General features: G+C 47.8%; 1 protein-coding gene across 1 annotated transcript in view; it reads right to left on the bottom strand.

The window, feature by feature from the left end:
* Positions 1 to 19,943, bottom strand: part of cops6 (COP9 signalosome subunit 6) — a 62,237-nt gene extending 42,294 nt beyond the window's left edge. The window contains exons 1-2 of the mRNA XM_072240720.1: positions 19,878 to 19,943; positions 18,774 to 18,899 (exon numbers count right to left, since the gene is read on the bottom strand). Coding sequence (XP_072096821.1) covers positions 18,774 to 18,899; positions 19,878 to 19,911 — 160 coding nt within the window. The 5' untranslated portion in view covers positions 19,912 to 19,943. The remainder of the gene's footprint in view (positions 1 to 18,773; positions 18,900 to 19,877) is intronic.
* Positions 19,944 to 20,893: the final 950 nt, after the last annotated feature.

Here is a 20,893-nt window from a genome sequence, read left to right on the forward strand (position 1 = left end):
TATTTCAGCCATGATGGAATGGCAAATCAGATTCAATAGGCTGAGTGGCTTAATTCTGCTTGTATGTCTTCTGGTCTTTTTTTAGCCTCCTGATTTCTCCCTCAAGTGTTTTCTTGCATTTGTTACACTCCTTACGTAGCTAATTAGATCCTGATCCTAATAATTCACTCTTGAAGGTCTCCTATTTACCAAGCATCGCTCTGCCAGAAACAATCTACCCCAATCCACACCACAAGGTTTTGTACTGTAGCGCTCTATCGCTCTGTTTCCCGATGCCATCAAAATTGGCCTTTCTCCAATCTTGAATCTCAACCCAAGGAACATTCTTATCCTTCTCCATAATTATCTTGAAGCTAATGGAATTTTGATCACTACATCCAAAAAATGTTTCCCTACAAACATTTCTGTCTCCTGCCCTGTCTCATTCTCAAAGAGGAGTACTCTGTGTATCAATTAAGGAAACTTTCTTGAAAACATTTAACAAACTCCACCCCATTCATTCCTTTTACATGTGGGAGTCCTAGTCAATATATGGAAAATTAAAATCACTGACTATTGGGAGGTCTATAATATACATCCATTAATGTGGCCATCCTTTTCTATTCCAAACAAGAGAAAATTTGCGGATGCTGGAAATCAAAGTAATACACACAAAATGCTGGCGGAACTCAGCAGGCCACACAGCATCTAGGATGAAGTGCCTCGGCCTGAAACGCCGATTGTATACTTTTTTCCATAGATGTTGCCATCTCTTTCATATTATCCAGTTCTCCCCATATTGCCTCAGTGGATGAGCCATCCAAAATGTCGTTTCTGAACACTTGCTGCAACATTTTCCCTGATGAGTAATGCCACCCTTACCTCTTTAATATCTCTCTACGTCTACAATAAAACAGAACACTGAGCTGAGTCCTGCTCCTCCTGCAACCAAGACTCACAAATGACTAGAACATTGTAATTCATTCTCTAACTTATCTGCCTTGCCTACAATTCTCTGTGCATTGAAATCAATGCACCTTAGAACATCAGTTCCATCAAGATCAGCCTTTCAGCTTCCTTCTTTGCAAAGCCTTAACATTTACAGTTGCAAGAAAGTTTGTAAACCCTTTGCAATTACCTAGTTTTCTGCATTAATTACTCACAAAAGGGGTCTAATCTTCATCTACGTCACAATAATAGATAAACGCAATCTGCCTAACTAATATCACACAAACAATTATACTTCTTGTCAATACCGAATACACCATTTGAACAATCAGTTTAGTTTCAAAAAAGTATGTGAATCTCTAGGATAATGCCTTCTACAAAAGCTATTTGGAGTCAGGTGTTCCAATCAATGAGATGAGATTGGAGATGTGGGCTGTAGGGTGCCCTACCCTATATAAAAAAAGACACAAAGTCAGGTTACTGACAGAGCCTGCTCTTCTCAAGAAAGATCTGTTTACGTGCACCATGCCTCAATCAAAACAACTTTCAAAAGACCTTAGAAGAATTATAGAGATGCATAAAGCTGGAAAAGGCTACAAAAGCATTTCTAAAGACCTGAGTGTTCATCAGTCCACAGTAAGAGAAATGGAAGAAATTCAGTACTGTTGCTACTCTACCTAGCAGCGGGCACCTCCTGCAAAAATCACACCAAGAGCACAACATGCAATGCTGAGGGATGTGAAAAAGAACCCAAAAGTAACTGGAAGAAAAATGCAGAAATCTCTAGAAATTGCTAAAATCTCCGTTTGTGTCCACTATAAGAAAAACACTGAACAAGAATAGTGTTCATTGAAGGACGCCATGGAGGAAACCACTGTTCTCCAAAAACCATGTCTTAAGTTTGCAAGAGACCACCTGGATGCTCCACAATGCTTCTGGGACAATGTTTTGTGGACAGATGAGTCAGAAGTTGAACTTCTTGACAGAAATACACAGCTATGTTTGGAGGAAAAAAGGCATGGCACACCAACACCAAAACCTCATTCCAACTGTGAAACATGATAGAAGGAACATTGTGGTTTGGGGCTGCTTTGCTGCCTCAGGGCCTGGACACCTTACAATTATTGAGGGAACAATAAATTCAAAATTGTATCAAGTCATTTTACAGGAGAATGTCAGCGTAGCTGCCTGTCACCCGAAGCTTAATAGAGTTGGGTGATACAACAGGACAAAGATCCGAAACACAAGAGTAAATCAATAACAGAATAGTTTAAAAAGAAGAAAATTTATGTTTTGGAATGGGAAAGTCAAGAGTCCAGACCTTAACCCAATTGAGGTGTTGTGGCTTGACCTGAAGAGGACTGTTTATGCAATGTATCCCAGAAATATTGATGAACTGAAATTTTTTGGATGGTGGAATGGTCTAAGATTCTTCCTCACTTTTATGCAAGTCCGATCAGCAGCTATAGGAAATGTTTGGTGGGGATTATTGCTACTAAATAAGGTTCTAGCAGTTATTAAATTAAAGGGTTCATATACTTTTCGCAGCCTGGACTGTGAATTATGTATTTAATAAAGACATGAAAAGTACAATTGTTTGTGTGTTATTAGCTTAGGCACATTGTGTCTATTATTGTGACTTAGATGAAGATTAGACCACATTTTATGAGTAACTAATGCAGTAAACCAGGTAATTGCAAAGGGTTCACAAACTTTTTCTTGCAATTGTACTTTCTTACTGACCCACAGCTACTTCCTTACTGACGCACCCTGCTGCAATTCTGGTTAAAACTAGAGTGAGGACAACAAGTTAGCTTTATATTGCAGAGGAGATTGGGTGGGGTATGTATAAGATAACAGGGTTACCTGTGAGATGGGAGGGCAGTGTGAATAGGCCTGCCTATGGCACGTATTGCTAGCAGGATTGTGGGACATTCCCAGGTCACGGTGCACTAACGGACTCATCTGTGACTTACTGCATAAGTGGCTGTTTTGATTTAGACTGAGAAAGACTGCTACCTAAAGCCAAAGAGCTTAATATTGAATCCAGGAGGCTGCAACAGAATATGACACATTGTTTCTCAAAATTGGTCTGGTTGTCACCATGCGGGAGCCTGTACACTGAGAGGTCTGAGTGGGCTTGAGAACTAGACACAAGAGATTCTGCAGATAGTGTAAATCTGAGCAACACACACAAGGTTCTGGAGAAACTCAGGTCAGGCAGAGTGCAGATCTATGGAAGGAAACAAACAAGTCAATGTTTTCAGCTGAAACCATTCATCAAGACTGGAAAGGAAGGGGGCAGAACATAATTAAGAAAATGGAAGTAAGAAGATAGGGGAGGAAGAGGATTACAAGTTGGCACCCTTTTACCTTCCCCTTACCTTGTGATAGCGATCACCTGCCAGCTTGTGCTCCTCCCCATTCCTCCAACTTTTTATTATGGTGTCTGCTGTCTTCCTTTCCAATCCCAGTGAAGGGTCTGGGCCAGAAATATCCACTGGTTATTTCCTTCCATAGATGCTGCCTGACCCACTGAGTTCCTCCAGCACTTTGTTTGTGTTTTTGGAGAATTAAAGGGTTGGTGCTTTGGACTGAATGCAGGCGTTCTGCTAAGTAATTACCCCAACAGTGTTTGGTGTTCTCAGTATAGAGCTGACTGCATCATAAACAGCAAGTGCAATCAACAGATGACTTCTCATAATTCCGCCAGTTCCGACAAAATTCAATCACCCGCTCCCCTTTCACCATTTTGAATGGAGCATTCGCATCACAATTCCTTGGTCTGTTCTGTCTCTATCAACCATTCCTCATCCAACAATAACTCATTTACCCCAGCTCTTCCCAATATCTATCTGAAACAGTTCTGCAGGTGAAGCAGGAAATCGCTGGCACATGTCCTAAACTGGTATACTGCATTTGGTGTTCATAATGTGGTGTCCTTTACACTACAGAAACCAAACTCTAATTGGGTGATTGTTTTGCATTGTGCCTGTGTTCAGTTCAATGTCTCCTGTTTAAGGTTCAATAAAAGCTTGAGGAGCAACATCTCATCTTCAGTTGCAGTCTTCCTGACTTAACATCAAATTCTCCGACTTTCTCTGACATTATCATAACTGACTAATTTTGTTCCAAGTCACCCACTGGGATATTCACTCAGTTTCTCTTTCCCCAAAAGTACAGCCTAATCTACAGGGCATGTCTCACAAACACGTACATGTACACAGAAGTGTAACACCATCCAACTACCGCCTCTAACCTGGACTCCACCAACCTTTGCCTTGCACGCTCTGCAACTTTAAACCAACATGTATTTTGTCCTGCCAATTCTGACAGAGGGTACTCAGTCACATACGTTACTGTGTTGTGTTTTTTGCAGAAGCTGCTGACCTTCTGAGTGTTTCAGACTGTGTGGAATTTCCATGTTCTGCCTGTAGCTGTGTAGGATCTTCCATCTGCTCTGGTCCTTTCACAAAGTTATGCTGGTCGGTAGATTTGCTGGCTTCTGTTAGCTGCCTCCAATAGAGTAGTGGCTGGTGAAAGTGGGAAACTCCATTGGGAGTTTGAGGAGATTTGGTATGTAACCAAAGACTCTGGCAAGCTTTTACAGATGTATGGAGGAGAGCATTCTGCCTGGATGCATCACCATCTGATAAGGAGACTCCAATACACAGGTTTGCAAGTTGCTGCAGAGGGTTGTAGACTCACCGAACTCCATCACGGCACAACCACCCCCACCGTCAAGGACACCTTCAAGAGGCAGCGCCTCAAGGCAGCATTATCAGCCATTCAGCCCATCAAGTCTGCTTCATCAAGGCTGATCCGTTTCCCTCTCAGTCATTCCCCTGTCCTCTCCTCATACCTTTCACGCACTGACTCATCAAGAATCCATCAACCACCACTTTAAATACACCCGATGACTTGGCCTCCACAGCTACCTGTGGCAATGAATTCCACAGATTCACCACCTTCTGGCTAAAGAAATTCCTCCTTATCTCCATTCCAAATGGACACCCCTCTATACTGAGGCTGTGCCCTCTGGTCCGAGACTTCCCCATTATAGGAAACATCCTTCCAACATCCATTCTATCTAGGCCTTTCAATATTCGATAGGTTTCAATGAGAACACCCGCACCCCCACCGCCATTCTCCCATTCCTCTAAACTCCACCGAATACAGGCCCAGAGTCACCTCATATGATAACCCTTTCATTCCTAGATTTAATCTCGTGAGCATCCTCAGAACCTTCTCCAATGTCAGCACAGCACACCCTTTCTTAGATAAGAAAAACTGCTCACAAGTGAGACCACACCAGTGTGTTATAACGCCTCAGCATTAAATCATTGCTTTTATATTCTAGTCCTCTCAAAATGAATGCTAACATCACAACTACCTTCTCCACCACAGACTCAACCTGCAAATTAACCTTTAGGGAATCCTGCACGGGGACTCCCAAATCTCCTTGTGCCTTGGATTTTTGAATTTTCTTCTGATTTAGAAAATAGTCTATGCTTTTATTTCTTCCATCACGATCATCTATCCCTAGGAGCCTTCACCATTTCGGACATTCCTTCTTCTCACTATGGTAGTCAAGGAGGAGGTGCAAGAGCCTGAAAACACACCATTAATATTTTAGGAACAGTTTCTTCCTCTCTGCCATCACATTTCTGAAGGGTCCACGTTGCCATAAACACTACCATTGAACTCAATGTAGGACTGCCTTAGGGACTCCAGCTCCGGATTTTTTCCTCAGGGTTTACTCCCAAGTCAGCGGAGGTTTGAGATCAGAGTTTTCCTTCTCCTAGGTGAGCTGCCAACCATGGCTGGTGAGCCCCATCTGCCGAAGCAACTGGTTTTAAGGTGCCACTAACCCACCTTTGTCCCTTCTCCTGTCAATAGAAATGGTTCCACTGAGCTTATTAGCTAAGCCACCTGTGAAGGCCTGGAGCTGGACTTGGTCATCAGAGGCTATTTGAACTGTAAGGACCATCTGGGTTGTAAGGACATAAATAACACACCGATTCTTTAAGTGATGAAAGTGGTGGAGATAGAAGGCTGTTGACAGAATTGTACTGCTCTTGTAAAGAAGTCATCCTGGGACCTCCAACCTGCTGGCATGAACATCGACTTCTCTAACTTCCGCTAATGCCTCACCTCCCCCTTGTACCCCATCCGTTATTTATTTATATACACACATTCTTTCTTTCTCCTTTTTCTCCCTCTGTCCCTCTCGCTACACCCCTTGCCCATCCTCTGTGGGTTTGTCCCCCCTCCCCCTTTCCCTTCTCCCTGGGCCTCCTATCCCATGATCATCTCATATCCCTTTTGCCAATCACCTGTCCAGCTCTTGGCTCCATCCCTCCCCCTCCTGTCTTCTCCTATCATTTTGGATCTCCCCCTCCCCCTTTCAAATCTCTTACTAACTCTTCCTTCATTTAGTCCTGATGAAGGGTCTCAGCCCAAAACGTCGACTGTAGCTCTTCCTAGAGATGCTGCCTGGCCTGCTGCGTTCACCAGCAACTTTGATGTGTGTTGCTTGAATTTCCAGTATCTGCAGAATTCCTCGTGTCTGGGACAACATCAATTGCATTGACTGGCTCAGCCACTGTGCTAAATGGATCAGACCCAGTGATGGAGCAACAGCCTACAGGGAAAAACTGCATACACATTCTGAGGCAGAGCTCTAAGTCACTACTGGCTTGTTTCCTAAAGAAACAAGAGGGTGGATGTTACAGTTAACATCCTCAAAACAGAGGTGTTCTGTCAATCTGACGCACAGAACAACAGTCTGCATATCAAGTACCTCCTGACAGAAATACACAAAATTAACTGCAGCATAAAATAGATAGGGTGAGTAGTAAGAATTTTCCCCACTTAAATGGAGGTGTCTGAAGCCGGAAAGTATTGCTCTATACCGTACCTCACAATTCAGTGGCACACATGGCTGCAATCAATGGTGAAATTTCTCACCCTGTTTGTCTTTTCTATGATCAAGAACACTGCTGAAGAACACTAAAATCCGCAAGTCTATCTTGCCAGCAAACTAGATAATGAAGGTGCTGTGCAGTTACGGGCTTATGCATGGAGTGGGCCCTCGCACTGCACTGCGGACCACAACAGCAACTTGTGAAAGCAGAAGCAGCACTCAAGGATGCAGAAGTGTGAAAACCGGACCGTTATAAGAGCGAGACTTAAAGTGGATCCCTCCAGACCCGCGCTCCGATGAATTCACACACTAACGTCTGATCACCAGAAAATAAATTGGATTACCTGCATCCGTGTCTGAACCAGGAGATGAGGGACTGCTGTACACTTGTCCTGACAGAAACATGGCTCCAGGACACCACTCCAGATTCAACCATCCAGCTAGAAGGCCTAATGTCCTTCTGGATGGACAAAAATGTTGTGACCTCTGGCAAGAGCTGCAGAGGAGGTCTATATGTCTTGTGACAAGAATACACATAGATAAGATGTTAGCTGTCCTGTGTTATCAGCAGTTGGTCTGCCACCTGTCTTCAGGAGAGAGCGAGAGATAAGGAAGACAATGGAGCAGCATTTGGAGATGTGTAATGAAGGGACGGGAGAGAGAGTTGTCTAGAGCGGCTCCCCCTTTGAACCCTGAACTGTTTGAAGTGATGGACAGGCGATACCCCAGCAGGGGGATAAAAAGGGACAGGTTCGCTAAGGCAGGACACACACGACACCACGAGGTAACGAGACCCTGGAAGCAGTGCCCCCCCGCAAGTCAGCGGGAGTCGTTTTGGAAGGCTGGTGGCGGAACCAAGCCTTAAGCGCACAGGGTGGAAAGGTACGATCAGCGGGAACCCGGTGTGTGTCCGCCCTTGCTTGGGTGCCGGGTTCACTGCAGAGGATCGACCACATCTGGAGGAGGGGTCACAGTCGGTGACCTCAGGTGACATCACAAAGGACTCGCCCGAAAGCTGCTTATGAGCAATATCGCAGGTCTGTGTGTGGAAGCCGTTTTGAATGATCATTCGTTCTTGTTCTCTCTCTCCTTCCCCCCACATTGTCCATCGCCATGGCAACGATTACTGTGAACTGAACTAAATTGAACTGGACTTTGTGTCACTTTGAAATTGGTCATTTACCCCTAGACAACGATAGAGCTTGATTGATCCTGTTATCTTAATTCTGTGCACATGTGTGTTTATCATCGCTGAACTGTTGCATTTATTATCCTTTCGATTACTGTGTTGCTTGTTTCTTTAATAAAACTTTCTTAGTTCTAGTAATCCAGACTCCAACTGAGTGATCCATTTCTGCTGGTTTGGTAACCCAGTTACGGGGTACGTAACGGTCTACATCAGTAAAAACTAGTGTGTGAATGCCCCACTGCTCACCACACATAGAACTTTTAATGGTGAAGTGCAGGCCCTTCAACTTAATAAGGAAGTTCATTGCCATTGTCATTGTTGCTGTTCATAACCCCCTGAGCCAGTGCTGGGGAAGTGCTACAAGAGCTCAATGGCGTCATCTGCAACCTCGAAGCCACTCAACCAATGACGTCTTCATTATTGCTGCTGACTTCAATCATGCCAACTTAAAAACAGTCCCGCCAACGTTCTACCAGCATGTCAACTTCCCAACCAGGACAGACTATATTAGACCTGATCTACATCAACGTTCATTGAACTGACAAGGTTGTCCCCTGTCCCCACGTCAGATACTCAGACCACATATCCATTTTGCTAACCTCTGCACACAGACCACTGGTTAAGCGAGTCAAACCAGTTTACAGGGAGATCAGGACCCAGCCAAAAGGTGCCACCTCAGTGCAGCAAGACTGTTTCAAAAGCATGGGCTGGAGCATGCTTAGAGAGGCAGCTACCTATGATCATCACATCAACATTGATGAATATGCAGGAGAGGTGAATATGTGGGCTACATAGGAAACTGCATTGAGGACATTACCGTGATTAAACACTACACTGCCAAGGCAAATCAGAAACCACGGCTGACTGCAGTAGTTCATTCACTTAAGGATCTGGATGTTGCTTTCATATCAGGGATAAGAAGGCTCTAAGGTCAGCAAGACCTACACTTTCCTGTGCCATCAGGAAGGCAAAGCGAGAATACTCACAGACACCTTTGTGACAACAGAGAAAAGCAGCAAGATAAACCAACTGTAATGGATTACTAGTCTACCTTGCATGCCAACAACAGCAACGCCTCCCTCCTATGCACCATTTGATGCAATGAATGATGTGACATCACGGAAAGCCCCCCTCTCCTTGAGGAACAGGTACCCTGTCTGGCCTCGGCCAAGTTGAGGATCCCAGCCAGGGTAAACGCATGCAAAGACGTGGGGCCAAACAAAATACCCTGTCAGGTGCTGAGGGATTGTGCGGACCAGCTAAGAGGTCTTAACAGATATCTTTAATATCTCTTTGCAACAATCCACTGTCCACGTAGGCCTCAAGGTTGCCATCTTCAGTCCAGTGCCCAAGAGAGTGAAGATAAATGATTACCGCTGTGGCACTTACCTCAACCATCATGAAGCACTTTGAGTGGCTGGTAATGGATCGTATAAAATCCCACCTTCCAGCTACATTGGACCCTTTCCAGTTTGCCTACAGCTCTAACTGGTCCACTGTTAATGCCATAGGCTTGATGCTCCACTCCGACTTGTACCACCTAGAAAATTATGCCCCATAAACCAGGATATTGTTCAACTTCAGCTCGGCTTTTAAAAAGATCATCCTTCAGAGGCTGATTGGTAAACTGTCCTTGCTGGCTCTCAACATCCCTCTCGATAACTGAATCTTGGACCTCTTGACAGAAAAACCCTAGTCAGTCCAAGCTGGCAGCAACATCTCAAGCTCCATCACATTGAGCACTAGGGCTGCATGCTCAGCCCGCTGCTGCTCACGTTGATAACCCATGACTGCACTGCCACATCCAGCCCAAACTGCATCAAGTTCACCTATGATACAACAGTGGGTGACCTCATCTGCAACAAGTCAGCATACAGAAAGGATGTAGAGGGGCTTGTTAAATGGCATTTGAACAACTACCTGAGAGATGACTATAGACTTCAGAAAGGCGCTGATCAACCACTCTGCATTGCATATCAATGTCTCTACCTTGGCGAGAGTAAAGAGCACAAAGTTCTTTGGTGTGCTCATAACAAATGATCTAGCCTGAACCCACAACACCTCCTCATTAGTCAAGAAGGCACAGCAACATTTACACTTTGAGAAGATTGAGGTGTGTGTACGGGGTCTTTCTTTTGTTACATTTAAAATGGCAAGTTTGTTATGATAATCTGGGGAATGTGGCTTTGTTGTGTTTTAACGCTGCAGAGTTTGCGCTAACAGTTTGTTTTACTTTAAAATGAGATAACAAGGTTCTATTAGCCAATGGGTAGATAGGTATCGTTTTGTTTTCGGATGCCATGCTGTATGATATGACTGTGGACTGAGTTTTGGCGGGGAATCGGAGGAGAGACGAGGAGGACGGCGGACGTGCGGAGAGGCTCCGGTCGATCACTCAGGGTGGTCCCGAGCCGTGAGTCGACGGAATTCGGGTGGTCGTCTGACGTCGAATTGAGCTCCAACGGTAGTGCGCAAAGAACTTGGACTTTGATAAGTGTTGGCGCCTTTTTTTTCCATTACTTTCCTCTCTGTTTCAAATGCATATTAATGTCATAGAATTAGTAATATCTATAAAGTGAATTCGTTAAAATTTACTGGGTGTGCTGGCTGATGATTGATGTTTGTGATTGATTCGGGCGGCGACTGACCCTGAGGGGAGTGTTGAAGCAGGTGCTGGGCGGGATTTCCCCTAGACATACACAAGCCAATATAACGGAACGTTACAAGTGGGGGCTCGTCCGGGATTTGGACTTTTTCGGGAAAGTTGTACTTGTTGTTGCGGTAAGTGGTGTGAAGATGGAGCGAGATAAGATTGTAAGTTGGTGTGAAATGGAGGAGGTACCGGTGAATCATGCGTGTGTGGTAAGCGGGGTCGATTATCGCATTCCGGCAGAGGTACTGGTGCGAGGGTTGAGTTTGATTAAAGGTATCGGGCAGGTAGAACTTGTAGCTAGAAGGGGTGGGAAGGAACTGGAGGCTAGCTGGATGTTGGTGCGGACGAGTGCCGACGTCATGGCTTTAGAATTACCAGCGACAGTCCATGTCCAGGGGGAGGCGAGGCCGTGGGGTCTCCACACTCTCCCCGAGGACGCAAGTGAGGAGGTGCCGGAGGAGGAGGAGCTAGATGAGGCCCCCGGCCGGGTGCCCGTAGCAAGAGGTAGAGGTGTGGAGTGGGAAGGTTTGGCCAGGTCCCGCCCCCATGGGCTTGATGAGACTGCCGAGTTAACGGCTGCCATTACCTCCCTGGCGAGAAGGGTTGAGGGGACCCGCCCGAAGCTGAGAATTTTCTCGGGAGCCAAGCCCACCCTGGAAGGGGAGGATGACTATGATACCTGGGTTGAAGATACATCCCAATTGTTAGAGGTGTGGCCAGTTTCAGATGAAGAAAAGAGACAGCGATTGGTGGAAAGCTTGGTGATCCGCGATCTGAGAGCGGCACGCCCCTTGGCTTCCCTATCGGAGTGTTTGGACGCTTTGGAGGAAGTGTTTGGACTGTCAGGGGATCCCTGGCGGCATTTAGCGGAGTTTCAACGGATCGGGCAGAGAAGAGGGGAAAAGCTCTCAGACTATGCTTTCAGGCTGGAAGGAAAGCTTACGGGGTTGCTGCGACGAGGGATAGTGAGGGAGGACGAAGTGGCGGAGTTAAGGATGAGCCAGATATGTAGCGGTCCCCGGGAGGATGACAGGGTGGCTTGAAGTGTACGGCAGTCATTTAAGCGGAGCTCCCCTCCATCATTTGGACAGCTGATCCGAGAGGTACGGGCCGAGGAGTGTGCTTTGGGCCGACCAGGGGGCTCGGACCCTCAGGGACGGTCTTCAGCGGTTCAGGAGGTGGTAGCCGGGGTAAGACCAGAGAAATCCAAGGGGTCCCTGGGGGCCCATATCGGGAGGAGGGAGGTGGCGAGTAGTGGGTGCTATAACTGTGGGAGAGAGGGGCATTTCCGCTGGGAATGTGAGTGGCCGGGGGCGTGCTAGCATTGTGGGGAAGCTGGCCACTTGCGGAAGGATTGTGAGAGATGAGATGTGCTGAGGGGGGAGGGCCCCCGGGCCACCAAGAAGGGAGAGGTGTCGGGAAACTTAGGAGAGTCTCAGTGAGGGAACGGACTGGAGTCTTGGGAGGAACACGTTCCCAGAAAACCGCTATGGAACCCCGGAAAGAACAAGCCCAAATTCCTGATGGACTGGTGGGACCCCGTTCCAGCGTGTCCCTACGGATAAAGGGAATCTTTGCGAAAGCTATCCTTGACACCGGGTCGCAGATTACCTTACTGTACCGGTCGTTCTACAACAAATATCTGAAGCATTTGGCAGTAACTCCGTTTAACGCATTGGAGATTTGGGGCATAAGTGATCGTGATTACCCGTACGATGGATACTTGTCAGTGAGATTGGAATTTTCAGAGGGAGATGTGGGAGTGTCGGAAGCCTTTGAGATGCTGGTGTTGGTTTGTCCGGACCCGGTGGAGACTGGTGGTGCTGCCCTGTTGGTGGGGACTAACTCCCCTCTGGTGCGACGGCTCTTGGGAGCCGGTAAGAAGAAGGGGGGGAGAACTTTCTGGAGACCCTCTCGGTCCACCCCGTGTTCTGAGCAGTGTACGAAGGAGTGGGTGACCCCCAGGGGCTGGATCCTGAGTGCAAACGAGGGACGGTGTGGTGCACTCAGGTGAGGCCTAAGGTGATACGGCCAGGGGAGGCGGCACTAGTGATGGGGACCCCCAGATTCCCCGGATTACCGCCGGGAGAGGCCCTGCTAGTAGATGCCCCCGACGACCTGGAAAGGGAGTCCCGGTTCCCGGCTGGGGCGCTGGTGAGACCTGAATTGCAGAGGCCCTCCGCTGTACAGGCACAGCGGATGGGGGTGATGGTAAGGAACATAACGGAGAGGGAGATCAACTTTAAGCACGGGATGCCCCTTGCACACTTGTTCCCGGTGACGGTGATGTCCAGCGCCTCCATGAAGCCCACTGGAGGAGAACTATTGGGAAACGGGGGGCGGCTGACCAAGGAGGCCTTTAATTTTGAAAACTCCCCTGTGCCGCCGGCGTATAAGAGCAGGCTGGTGGAGAAGATGCTGAAGTTAGGGGATGTCTTTTCTCAGGGCGAGTTTGATGTAGGTTGTTCCAAGAGCACTCGGCACACTACTCGGGTGACAAATGACACCCCGTTTAGGGAGAGGTCGCGGCGGTTGGCCCCAGCAGATGTGGAGGATGTGCGGCAGCACTTGCGGCAGTTGAAAGACGCAGGGATTATTGCGGAGTCCCGAAGCCCCTATGCGTCCCCCATAGTGGTGGCAAGGAAGAAAAATGGGAAGGTACGCATGTGCGTGGACTATAGGACCCTGAACCACCGCACCGTTCCCGACCAATATACGGTCCCGAGGGTGGAAGATGCCTTGGCATGTCTGAGTGGTGCACAGTGGTTCAGTGTATTGGATTTGCGGAGTGGGTATTACCAGATTCCGATCAGCGAGACTGATAAGGAGAAGACAGTCTTTATCTGTCCCCTGGGGTTTTTCCAGTTCGAACGAATACCCCAAGGTATCTCGGAGGCCCCAGCCACCTTCCAGCGGCTCATGGAGCGGACAGTGGGGGACATGAACCTGCTGGAGGTATTGGTGTACCTGGACGACCTGATAGTGTTTGGATCTACGTTGGAGGAATATGAGGAGCAGCTGCTGAAGGTGCTGAGTCGGCTGAAGGAGGAAGGGTTAAAACTTTCCCTGGATAAATGCCAGTTCTGTAAGACGTCGGTCAGCTATGTCGGGCACATAATTTCGCGAAATGGAGTGGCCACCGATCTGAGTAAGATAGCCGCAGTCACCACCTGGCCGAGACCTCAGAAGGTGAGCGCCTTACGCTCGTTTTTGGGGTTTTGCAGATATTACCGGCGATTCGTGAAAGGATATGCGAAAATGAGTCATCCATTGAACCAGCTGCTGTGTGGCTATCCACCTGTGGGGAGGAGGAGGAAGGGAGACTGAGGGTCAGAGGTAGGAGGATACTTGGACCCGGGGGAGCCTTTTGGATTGAGGTGGGATGCTCAATGTGAGGAGGCGTTCAACTCTCTAAAAAGGGCGCTGACGCAGGCCCCAGTGTTGGCTTTTGCTGATCCCCGGAAGCCGTATGTTCTACACACTGATGCCAGTCACGACAGTCTGGGGGCTGTTCTGTACCAGGAACAGGGAAACGGCTTGAGGCCGCTGGCATTTGTCAGTCGGAGCTTGTCGCCATCTGAGAGAAACTATCCCACTCACAAGCTGGAGTTCTTGGCGTTGAAATGGGCGGTGGTGGACAAGTTGAGTGACTACCTATACGGGGCCCAGTTTGAAGTGAGAACTGATAACAACCCCCTCACTTATATCCTGACCTGGGCGAAGCTGAACGCTACTGGGAACCGGTGGTTAGCAGCCTTGTCTGCCTATGAGTTCAGCCTGAAGTACCGCCCGGGGAGTCGGAACATCGATGCAAATGCCCTGTCTCGTCGGGCGCACGACGACTCGGGCACGGCCGAGGAGTGGAAGAGTGTCCCTGCCCAGGGAGTAAAGGCCATGTGTCAAGTTGGGAGCGACGGGGAAGTAGGAGCACAGATGGGAACGGATCGGGCAGTGGATCAATCGGGGGCTGACTGTGACGCGCTGCCCACTGTTTACTGTAATGTGACTGCTCTGAGGAACAGGCAGCTGCCGGAGTTGAGTCCCCAGGAAGTAGAGGCGGCTCAGCGTGATGACCCAAGCATTGGCACTATCTGGTATGCGGTTAGCCAGGGTGATATGGGGCAGGTGGAGAAGGCAAAACATGCCTCCGTTCCTCTACTACTGAAGGAGTGGCCCCGGTTGAAACTGAAGAACCACATCCTGTACCGGGTCACGTCGCCTCCGGACCACCCCCGGCGCTGGCAGCTGGTCATGCCTGAGAAGTATCGAAAGGCTGTGCTCCAGGCTCTACATGATGATTCCGGGCACTTAGGGGTAGAGAAGACCTATGGATTAGTCAAGGACCGGTTTTACTGGCCCCGGATGAGGCGGGGAGGTGGAAGAATACTGTAAGACCTGTAGCCGTTGTGTCAGGAGGAAGACCTTGCCTGTGCAGGTGGCTCCGTTATCCCACTTGCAGAGTGCAGGACCCATGGACCTGGTGTGTATGGATTTCCTGTCTAGTGAGCCAGACACCAGCAATACCACGAATGTCTTGGTCCTCACGGATCACTACACTAGATATGCGCAGGCTTTTCCTACTAAGGATTAGAAAGCGACTACAGTGGCGAAGGTGTTATGGGAGAAGTACTTTGTTCATTATGGCCTTCCCTGGCATATCCACAGTGATCAAGGACGGGACTTTGAGAGCAGGCTTATCCATGAATTGCTGGATATGCTTGGGGTTGAAAAGTCCAGAACCACCCCCTATCACCCGCAGGGTGATCCTCAACCCGAGAGGTTTAACCGGACCCTGCTGGACATGCTCGGCACCTTGGAGATTGGACGGAAGAGTAAGTGGAGTCGGCACATCGCCCATTTGGTTCATTGTTACAATTGTACTCGCAATGATGCTACGGGGTACTCGCCCTACTATCTGGTGTTCGGACGGGAAGCGAGGTTGCCCATTGATCTGTGTTTTGGGACTGAAGCGGGGGAAATACCTTCGAAGCCATGTCTGAAGTACGTGTCCGATATGAGGAGAGAGTTGAAAAGGGCGTACGAGTTGGCTGAGGCGGCAGCCACCAAGCAGAACCAGCGGAATAAAAGGAGGTATGATCAGAAGGTAAAGTTCGTCCAGCTATTGCCGGGAGACTGAGTCCTTATCTGGAATTTAGGACTACCTGGTAAGCACAAGTTGGCGGACCGTTGGGCAGCCACCCCATATGTGGTGGAGAGTCAGATGCCGAATCTCCTGGTTTACCGGGTGAGATCTGAGGGCGGGCAGGGGCCTGTCAAGGTACTCCATCGGAACCACCTGTTGCCTCTGGGTCGAGAGGTGAAGATGGACCCAGAGCCCGAATGGGAGTTTACTCCTATTACGAGGACTTTGCGAGGGTGCTGGAAGAGCCCGCTGCGAAGGAGACGGGGCCAGTCCCCACCTCGAAAAGGGATACGTCATCGGAAGGTGATGATTCGGACGTGTGGTACCTGCTTCCGTTCGCTGATTCCCCGGTGCTGGGAGAAGAGACTCTTGGCCCTTCCATCACTGAGTCAGGGGAACCGAGGGAGGGTGTTGCAGAGCCGCCCGTATTACAGCCGGGATTGAGGGAGGAGAGGGTGGAGGCAGAACCCGAGCCAGAGGGCTCACAGGAGCAGAGGGATCCCGGTGAAGGGGAAGGTCCGACAGACAGGCTCGAGGGGTCAACTGGGGTGTCTGAACAGGGAGTCAGCATAGGAAGTACAGAGGCCTCAGAGGAGTAGGCATCCCCTGGAAAGATTCACTTATATAGCGCCGGGAGAGCAGGGTGTGATCTCTACTGCCCTGCAAAGTTATGTCACTGCTTTATGCACCTGGGTTGGGTTTTGTGTTTTACAAGGAGCACTGGTGAACTCTGTTAACGTCATGAGGGCATGACTTTTTGAGGTGGGGGGAGAGTGTACGGGGCCTTTCTTTTGTTACATTTAAAATGGCGATTTTGTTATGTTAATCTGGGGAATGCGGCTTTGTTGTGTTTTAACGCTGCAGAGAGTTTGCGCTAACAGTTTGTTTTACTTTAAAATGAGATAACAAAGTTCTATTAGCCAATGGGTGGTTATGTATCGTTTTGTTTTTGGATGCCATGCTGTATGATATGACTGTGGACTGAGTTTTGGTGGGGAATCGGAGGAGAGACGAGGAGGACGGCGGACGTGCGGAGAGGCTCCGGTCGATCACTCAGGGTGGTCCCGAGCCGTGAGTCGACGGAAATCGGGTGGTCGTCTGACGTCGAATTGAGCTCCAACTGTAGCGCTCGAAGAACTTGGACTTTGATAAGTGTGGGCGCCTTTTTTTTTCCATTACTTTCCTCTCTGTATCAAATGTATATTAATGTCCTAGAATTAGTAATATCTATAAAGTGTATTCGTTAAAATTTACTGGGTGTGCTGGCTGATGATTGATGTTTGTGATTGATTCGGGCGGCAACTGACTCTGAGGGGAGTGTTGAAGCAGGTGCTGGGCGGGATTTCCCCTAGACATACACGAGCCAATATAACGGAACGTTACACGTGCAAGGCTTCCCATCACCATTCTAACAACTTTTAACAAGAGCACTATCAAGGGTCCTGTTTGGCCACATCATTGTGCGGTACAGAAGCTGCAAGGCATCAGAATCTACAGAGCAACATTAGAACTGCTGAGGGGAACACCGGTGTCCCTTCCTCCCTATTTGTGACATTCACCGTAAGTGCTGTATATGAAGGGCCCAAAGCATCATTGAGGATTCCTACCACCCGTACCACAGCCTCTTAGACTCACAACTGTCAGGAAGAAGGTACAGGAGCATCAGGACTAGGACTGCCAGAATGGGGAACAGCTTCTTCCCCTAGGCTCTGAAACTAAATACCCTGCCACCACCAAGGTCTCATGACTAGGAAAATAAGCTGCTTACTCTCCTGTATACTATTTACTGTGCTGTTTGAATTATATTTATTAACTTATTTGTGGTAACGTTTTGTTTTATGTGCTGCATGTGATATATATATACCTGGAGGAACATTGTTTTATTTGGTTGTATATAGGACAATAATCTTGAATGAACTTTATATGAGGAACAAGAGGATCCCAGGGGATCTGATGAAAAGTATTTTTCTCCCCCACCCAGAGGATAGTTTCAATTCGGAATGCACTGCCTGTAAAGGTGGAGGAGGCAGACTCTCAACATTTGTAAGATATCTAGATACGCACCTGAATCAACAAGGTATAGAAGGCTACAGACCAAGTATTAGTAAATGTGATTAGTGTGGTTGGTAGCTGATTGTCAGCACAGTGGGAAGAAGGGTTTGTTAATGTGCTGTATCATTCATCATTTTACAATACAGCCCATTCAACCCACCTTGTCCATGCAGACATAACACCACTACGCTAATCACATTTGGCTCCAACAGACCCTTATTTCTCCATGCCTTTCTTATCAAGCACCTTTTAAATGTTGCAAATACACCTGCTCTGGCAGTTCATTCGCAATAACCACCGCTCGGTACATGTGACAACTTACCCCTCAGATTTCTCAAAAGAAACAGCGCTATCCCAGGAATCAGACCCCCTAGTGTATCATTCATTCAGTTGGAAGGCCAGATCTATGCACAATATTCCAGCTAGGAATCCTATCAGGGCTCTATGTAATTGAGACTAGAGAAATTTCTTTTGCCAGTGGGTGTTGAATATATGGAATTCTTCATTATAGAAGGTGGTGGAGGCCAAGTCACTGACAATGTGCATGCAGAAAGTAGATATATCCCTTAATGTTAAAGAAATCTTGGAGGCGGTAGCAGCTGGGCTCTTACTGAATGGTTAGCAGGCTAAGTAACCTACTCCTCTTCCTACTTTCAACAGCTCATTACTCTTGCATCTGCACAAAGTTCACTCACTTGATGTACCTGCATGTGAACTTCCAATAATTCCTATACAAGGAACCCCAGATTTCTCTGAACACAAAGATTCAAAAAAAACCCCAAAACTTTGTTTTATCTTAATGTTTACACCAAAAATGAAACATAATACAATAGAGTTCTGTACACCACACAAAACATTCCCCTCTACTGTAGACTCAACGTACCCTGAACAGGCCTCCCCTCCTGAGAGCGCATCCGAATCCAGTGATCGGAGATGTTGAGAATAACTAACGGATGTAATGCCACCGAGACACTTCCTGTCACTCCAGAGGCCATCACACCAGGTGTTGCTGTAGTGAAAGGAAACAATAAAGAATGTTCATTCTTCTAGTACCTCTTACATTATTTTATTCAGATAGGGAGAGGCTGGATGGGATGGGACAGGAAGCCAGAGGGCAAGTTCTTCCTCGTATTTAGTACTTGGACTGCTTTATGGAGGCATGTATAGATGGAGGCAGGTTTGGGTCTTATCTGTCAAGGAAACAGGTTCACTGGGGATGGGATAAAGCTGGAGTTGGACTGAGGAAAGTTCATGTTGGGGGAATTTGAAGTGGGGAATGTCTGTGGTAGAGCTAGTACTGGTGCATTGTAGTGTAGGTAAGAGATTGTATTGAACTATTCTCGGGATGGGAGTATTTTAGGGTAGGGAAGTGATGATAATATGGTGGGGTAGAGGTCAGTGTGGGGGTAATCTGGAGAGGGAAATAGCTCTGTGGGAATGGAGCAGAAGACCAGTGTTAGGGTAGAACCCTTTTTTGGGGTAAAATCATAGGGTGCGGAAACGACGGTAGCTCTATTTGCCAGACTTTTGCGGGGTGGATGTTGGGAAAGGGGGTAGGAGCCCCAGCATAGAAGATGTTAGAGAAGAAGGAAAGAACCTAGTGTTTGGGAAAGGTATCTTGGGGATGGAGTGTGTCAGAGTCAGTGCTGGCTACATTTGGAGTTGGATAACGTGGGCAGCCGGGGTGCATAGGGATACTGGAGGTGGATAAGAGTGATGGGGATTAGAGCCGGTGTGAAGCGGGATGTGTGTTGAGCTTGGAGCTCCGTTCTGGGGGAAACTGGGCAGGTGTGGAGTTCACAACAAACAGGCCTCTATCGGTAACAACCAATCCGCCGTCAGATGGCGAGGAGAGCAACCTATCAGACAGAGAGAGGGGGGGAACTTCCAGCGAGAGTTTCGGTTTGCCGGGTACGGACCTCCGACTTCCACCACACCAACACCCGGCATAGTCAGCCTGCAGAATGGTGACAGGACATTTACTTACCAGCCGGTTCCACCTCCATCCCGTTCGTCGCCATGTCGCCTGACTGCACAGTACGCTTGCGCACCAGACCCGGCACGCTGGTGACGCATTCATCCGGCTCGACCAATTAGGTGCTTCGCCGCCGCCATATTAGTAAAGGCGGGTAAAGCAAAATCCTGTAAAGCAAAATGTTGGATGTCTGAAGTAAAATCAGCGAAGGCTGCAGTGCTCAGGGAGTCTCTAGTGTCTGTGGAGAGGAATCGGAACACTTCAGTCATTTAACTGTCAGAGTTATATGGCACGCAGGCAGGCCCTTTGGTTCAAGGTGTCCACCTGAGCAACTCCCACTTGTCTGTGTTTGGTCCGTGCCCCTGCAAAACTTTTGTCCAGGTGTCTTTTAAACATCGGGACTACGATATACCCACCTCTACTCAACTACATCCTCTGAAAGTTTACCTGCTACCTTCTGTGTGGAAAATTTGACCCCCTCAGATCTACTTAAAATATTTCCTTTCTGGCCTTACACATGGGGAAAATGAACTATGACTCTTCGTCTTTTCTGTGCACTTTACGATTTTATAAAACTATATAAAGTCAAAGTCGAGTTTGTTGTCATATGCACAAGTAAATGCAGGCACACGTGCAATGAAACATTTGCAGCAGAATCAGACGAGCAAAGGCAGCATTGACAGGAAAAACATGCACGTTATACACAATTCTTACAAGAGAAAACAATGAGAAGAAGAAGAAACAATATCCATTGTGGTGCAAAGTGATGAAAATTGTAAGAGCTTGTTATATTCAGTTAGTAATTAGTATTGTGCAAGTTAGTTCAAGGACTGAATGGCTGAAAGGAAGTAGCTGTTCTTGAACTAGGTGGTTTGGGAATTCAGGCTTCTGCACATTCTGCCTTAAGGTAGCTATGAAAAGACGACAAGGCCCAGATGCTGGGGATCTTTGTTGATCCCTATCATCTCCTCAGCCTTATTTGCTTCAGGAAAACAATCCTAATGTTATGAATCAAGTCGTATAGTCTG

Source organism: Mobula birostris, chromosome 22, assembly GCF_030028105.1.
Source record: "Mobula birostris isolate sMobBir1 chromosome 22, sMobBir1.hap1, whole genome shotgun sequence".
Taxonomy (NCBI): domain Eukaryota; kingdom Metazoa; phylum Chordata; class Chondrichthyes; order Myliobatiformes; family Myliobatidae; genus Mobula; species Mobula birostris.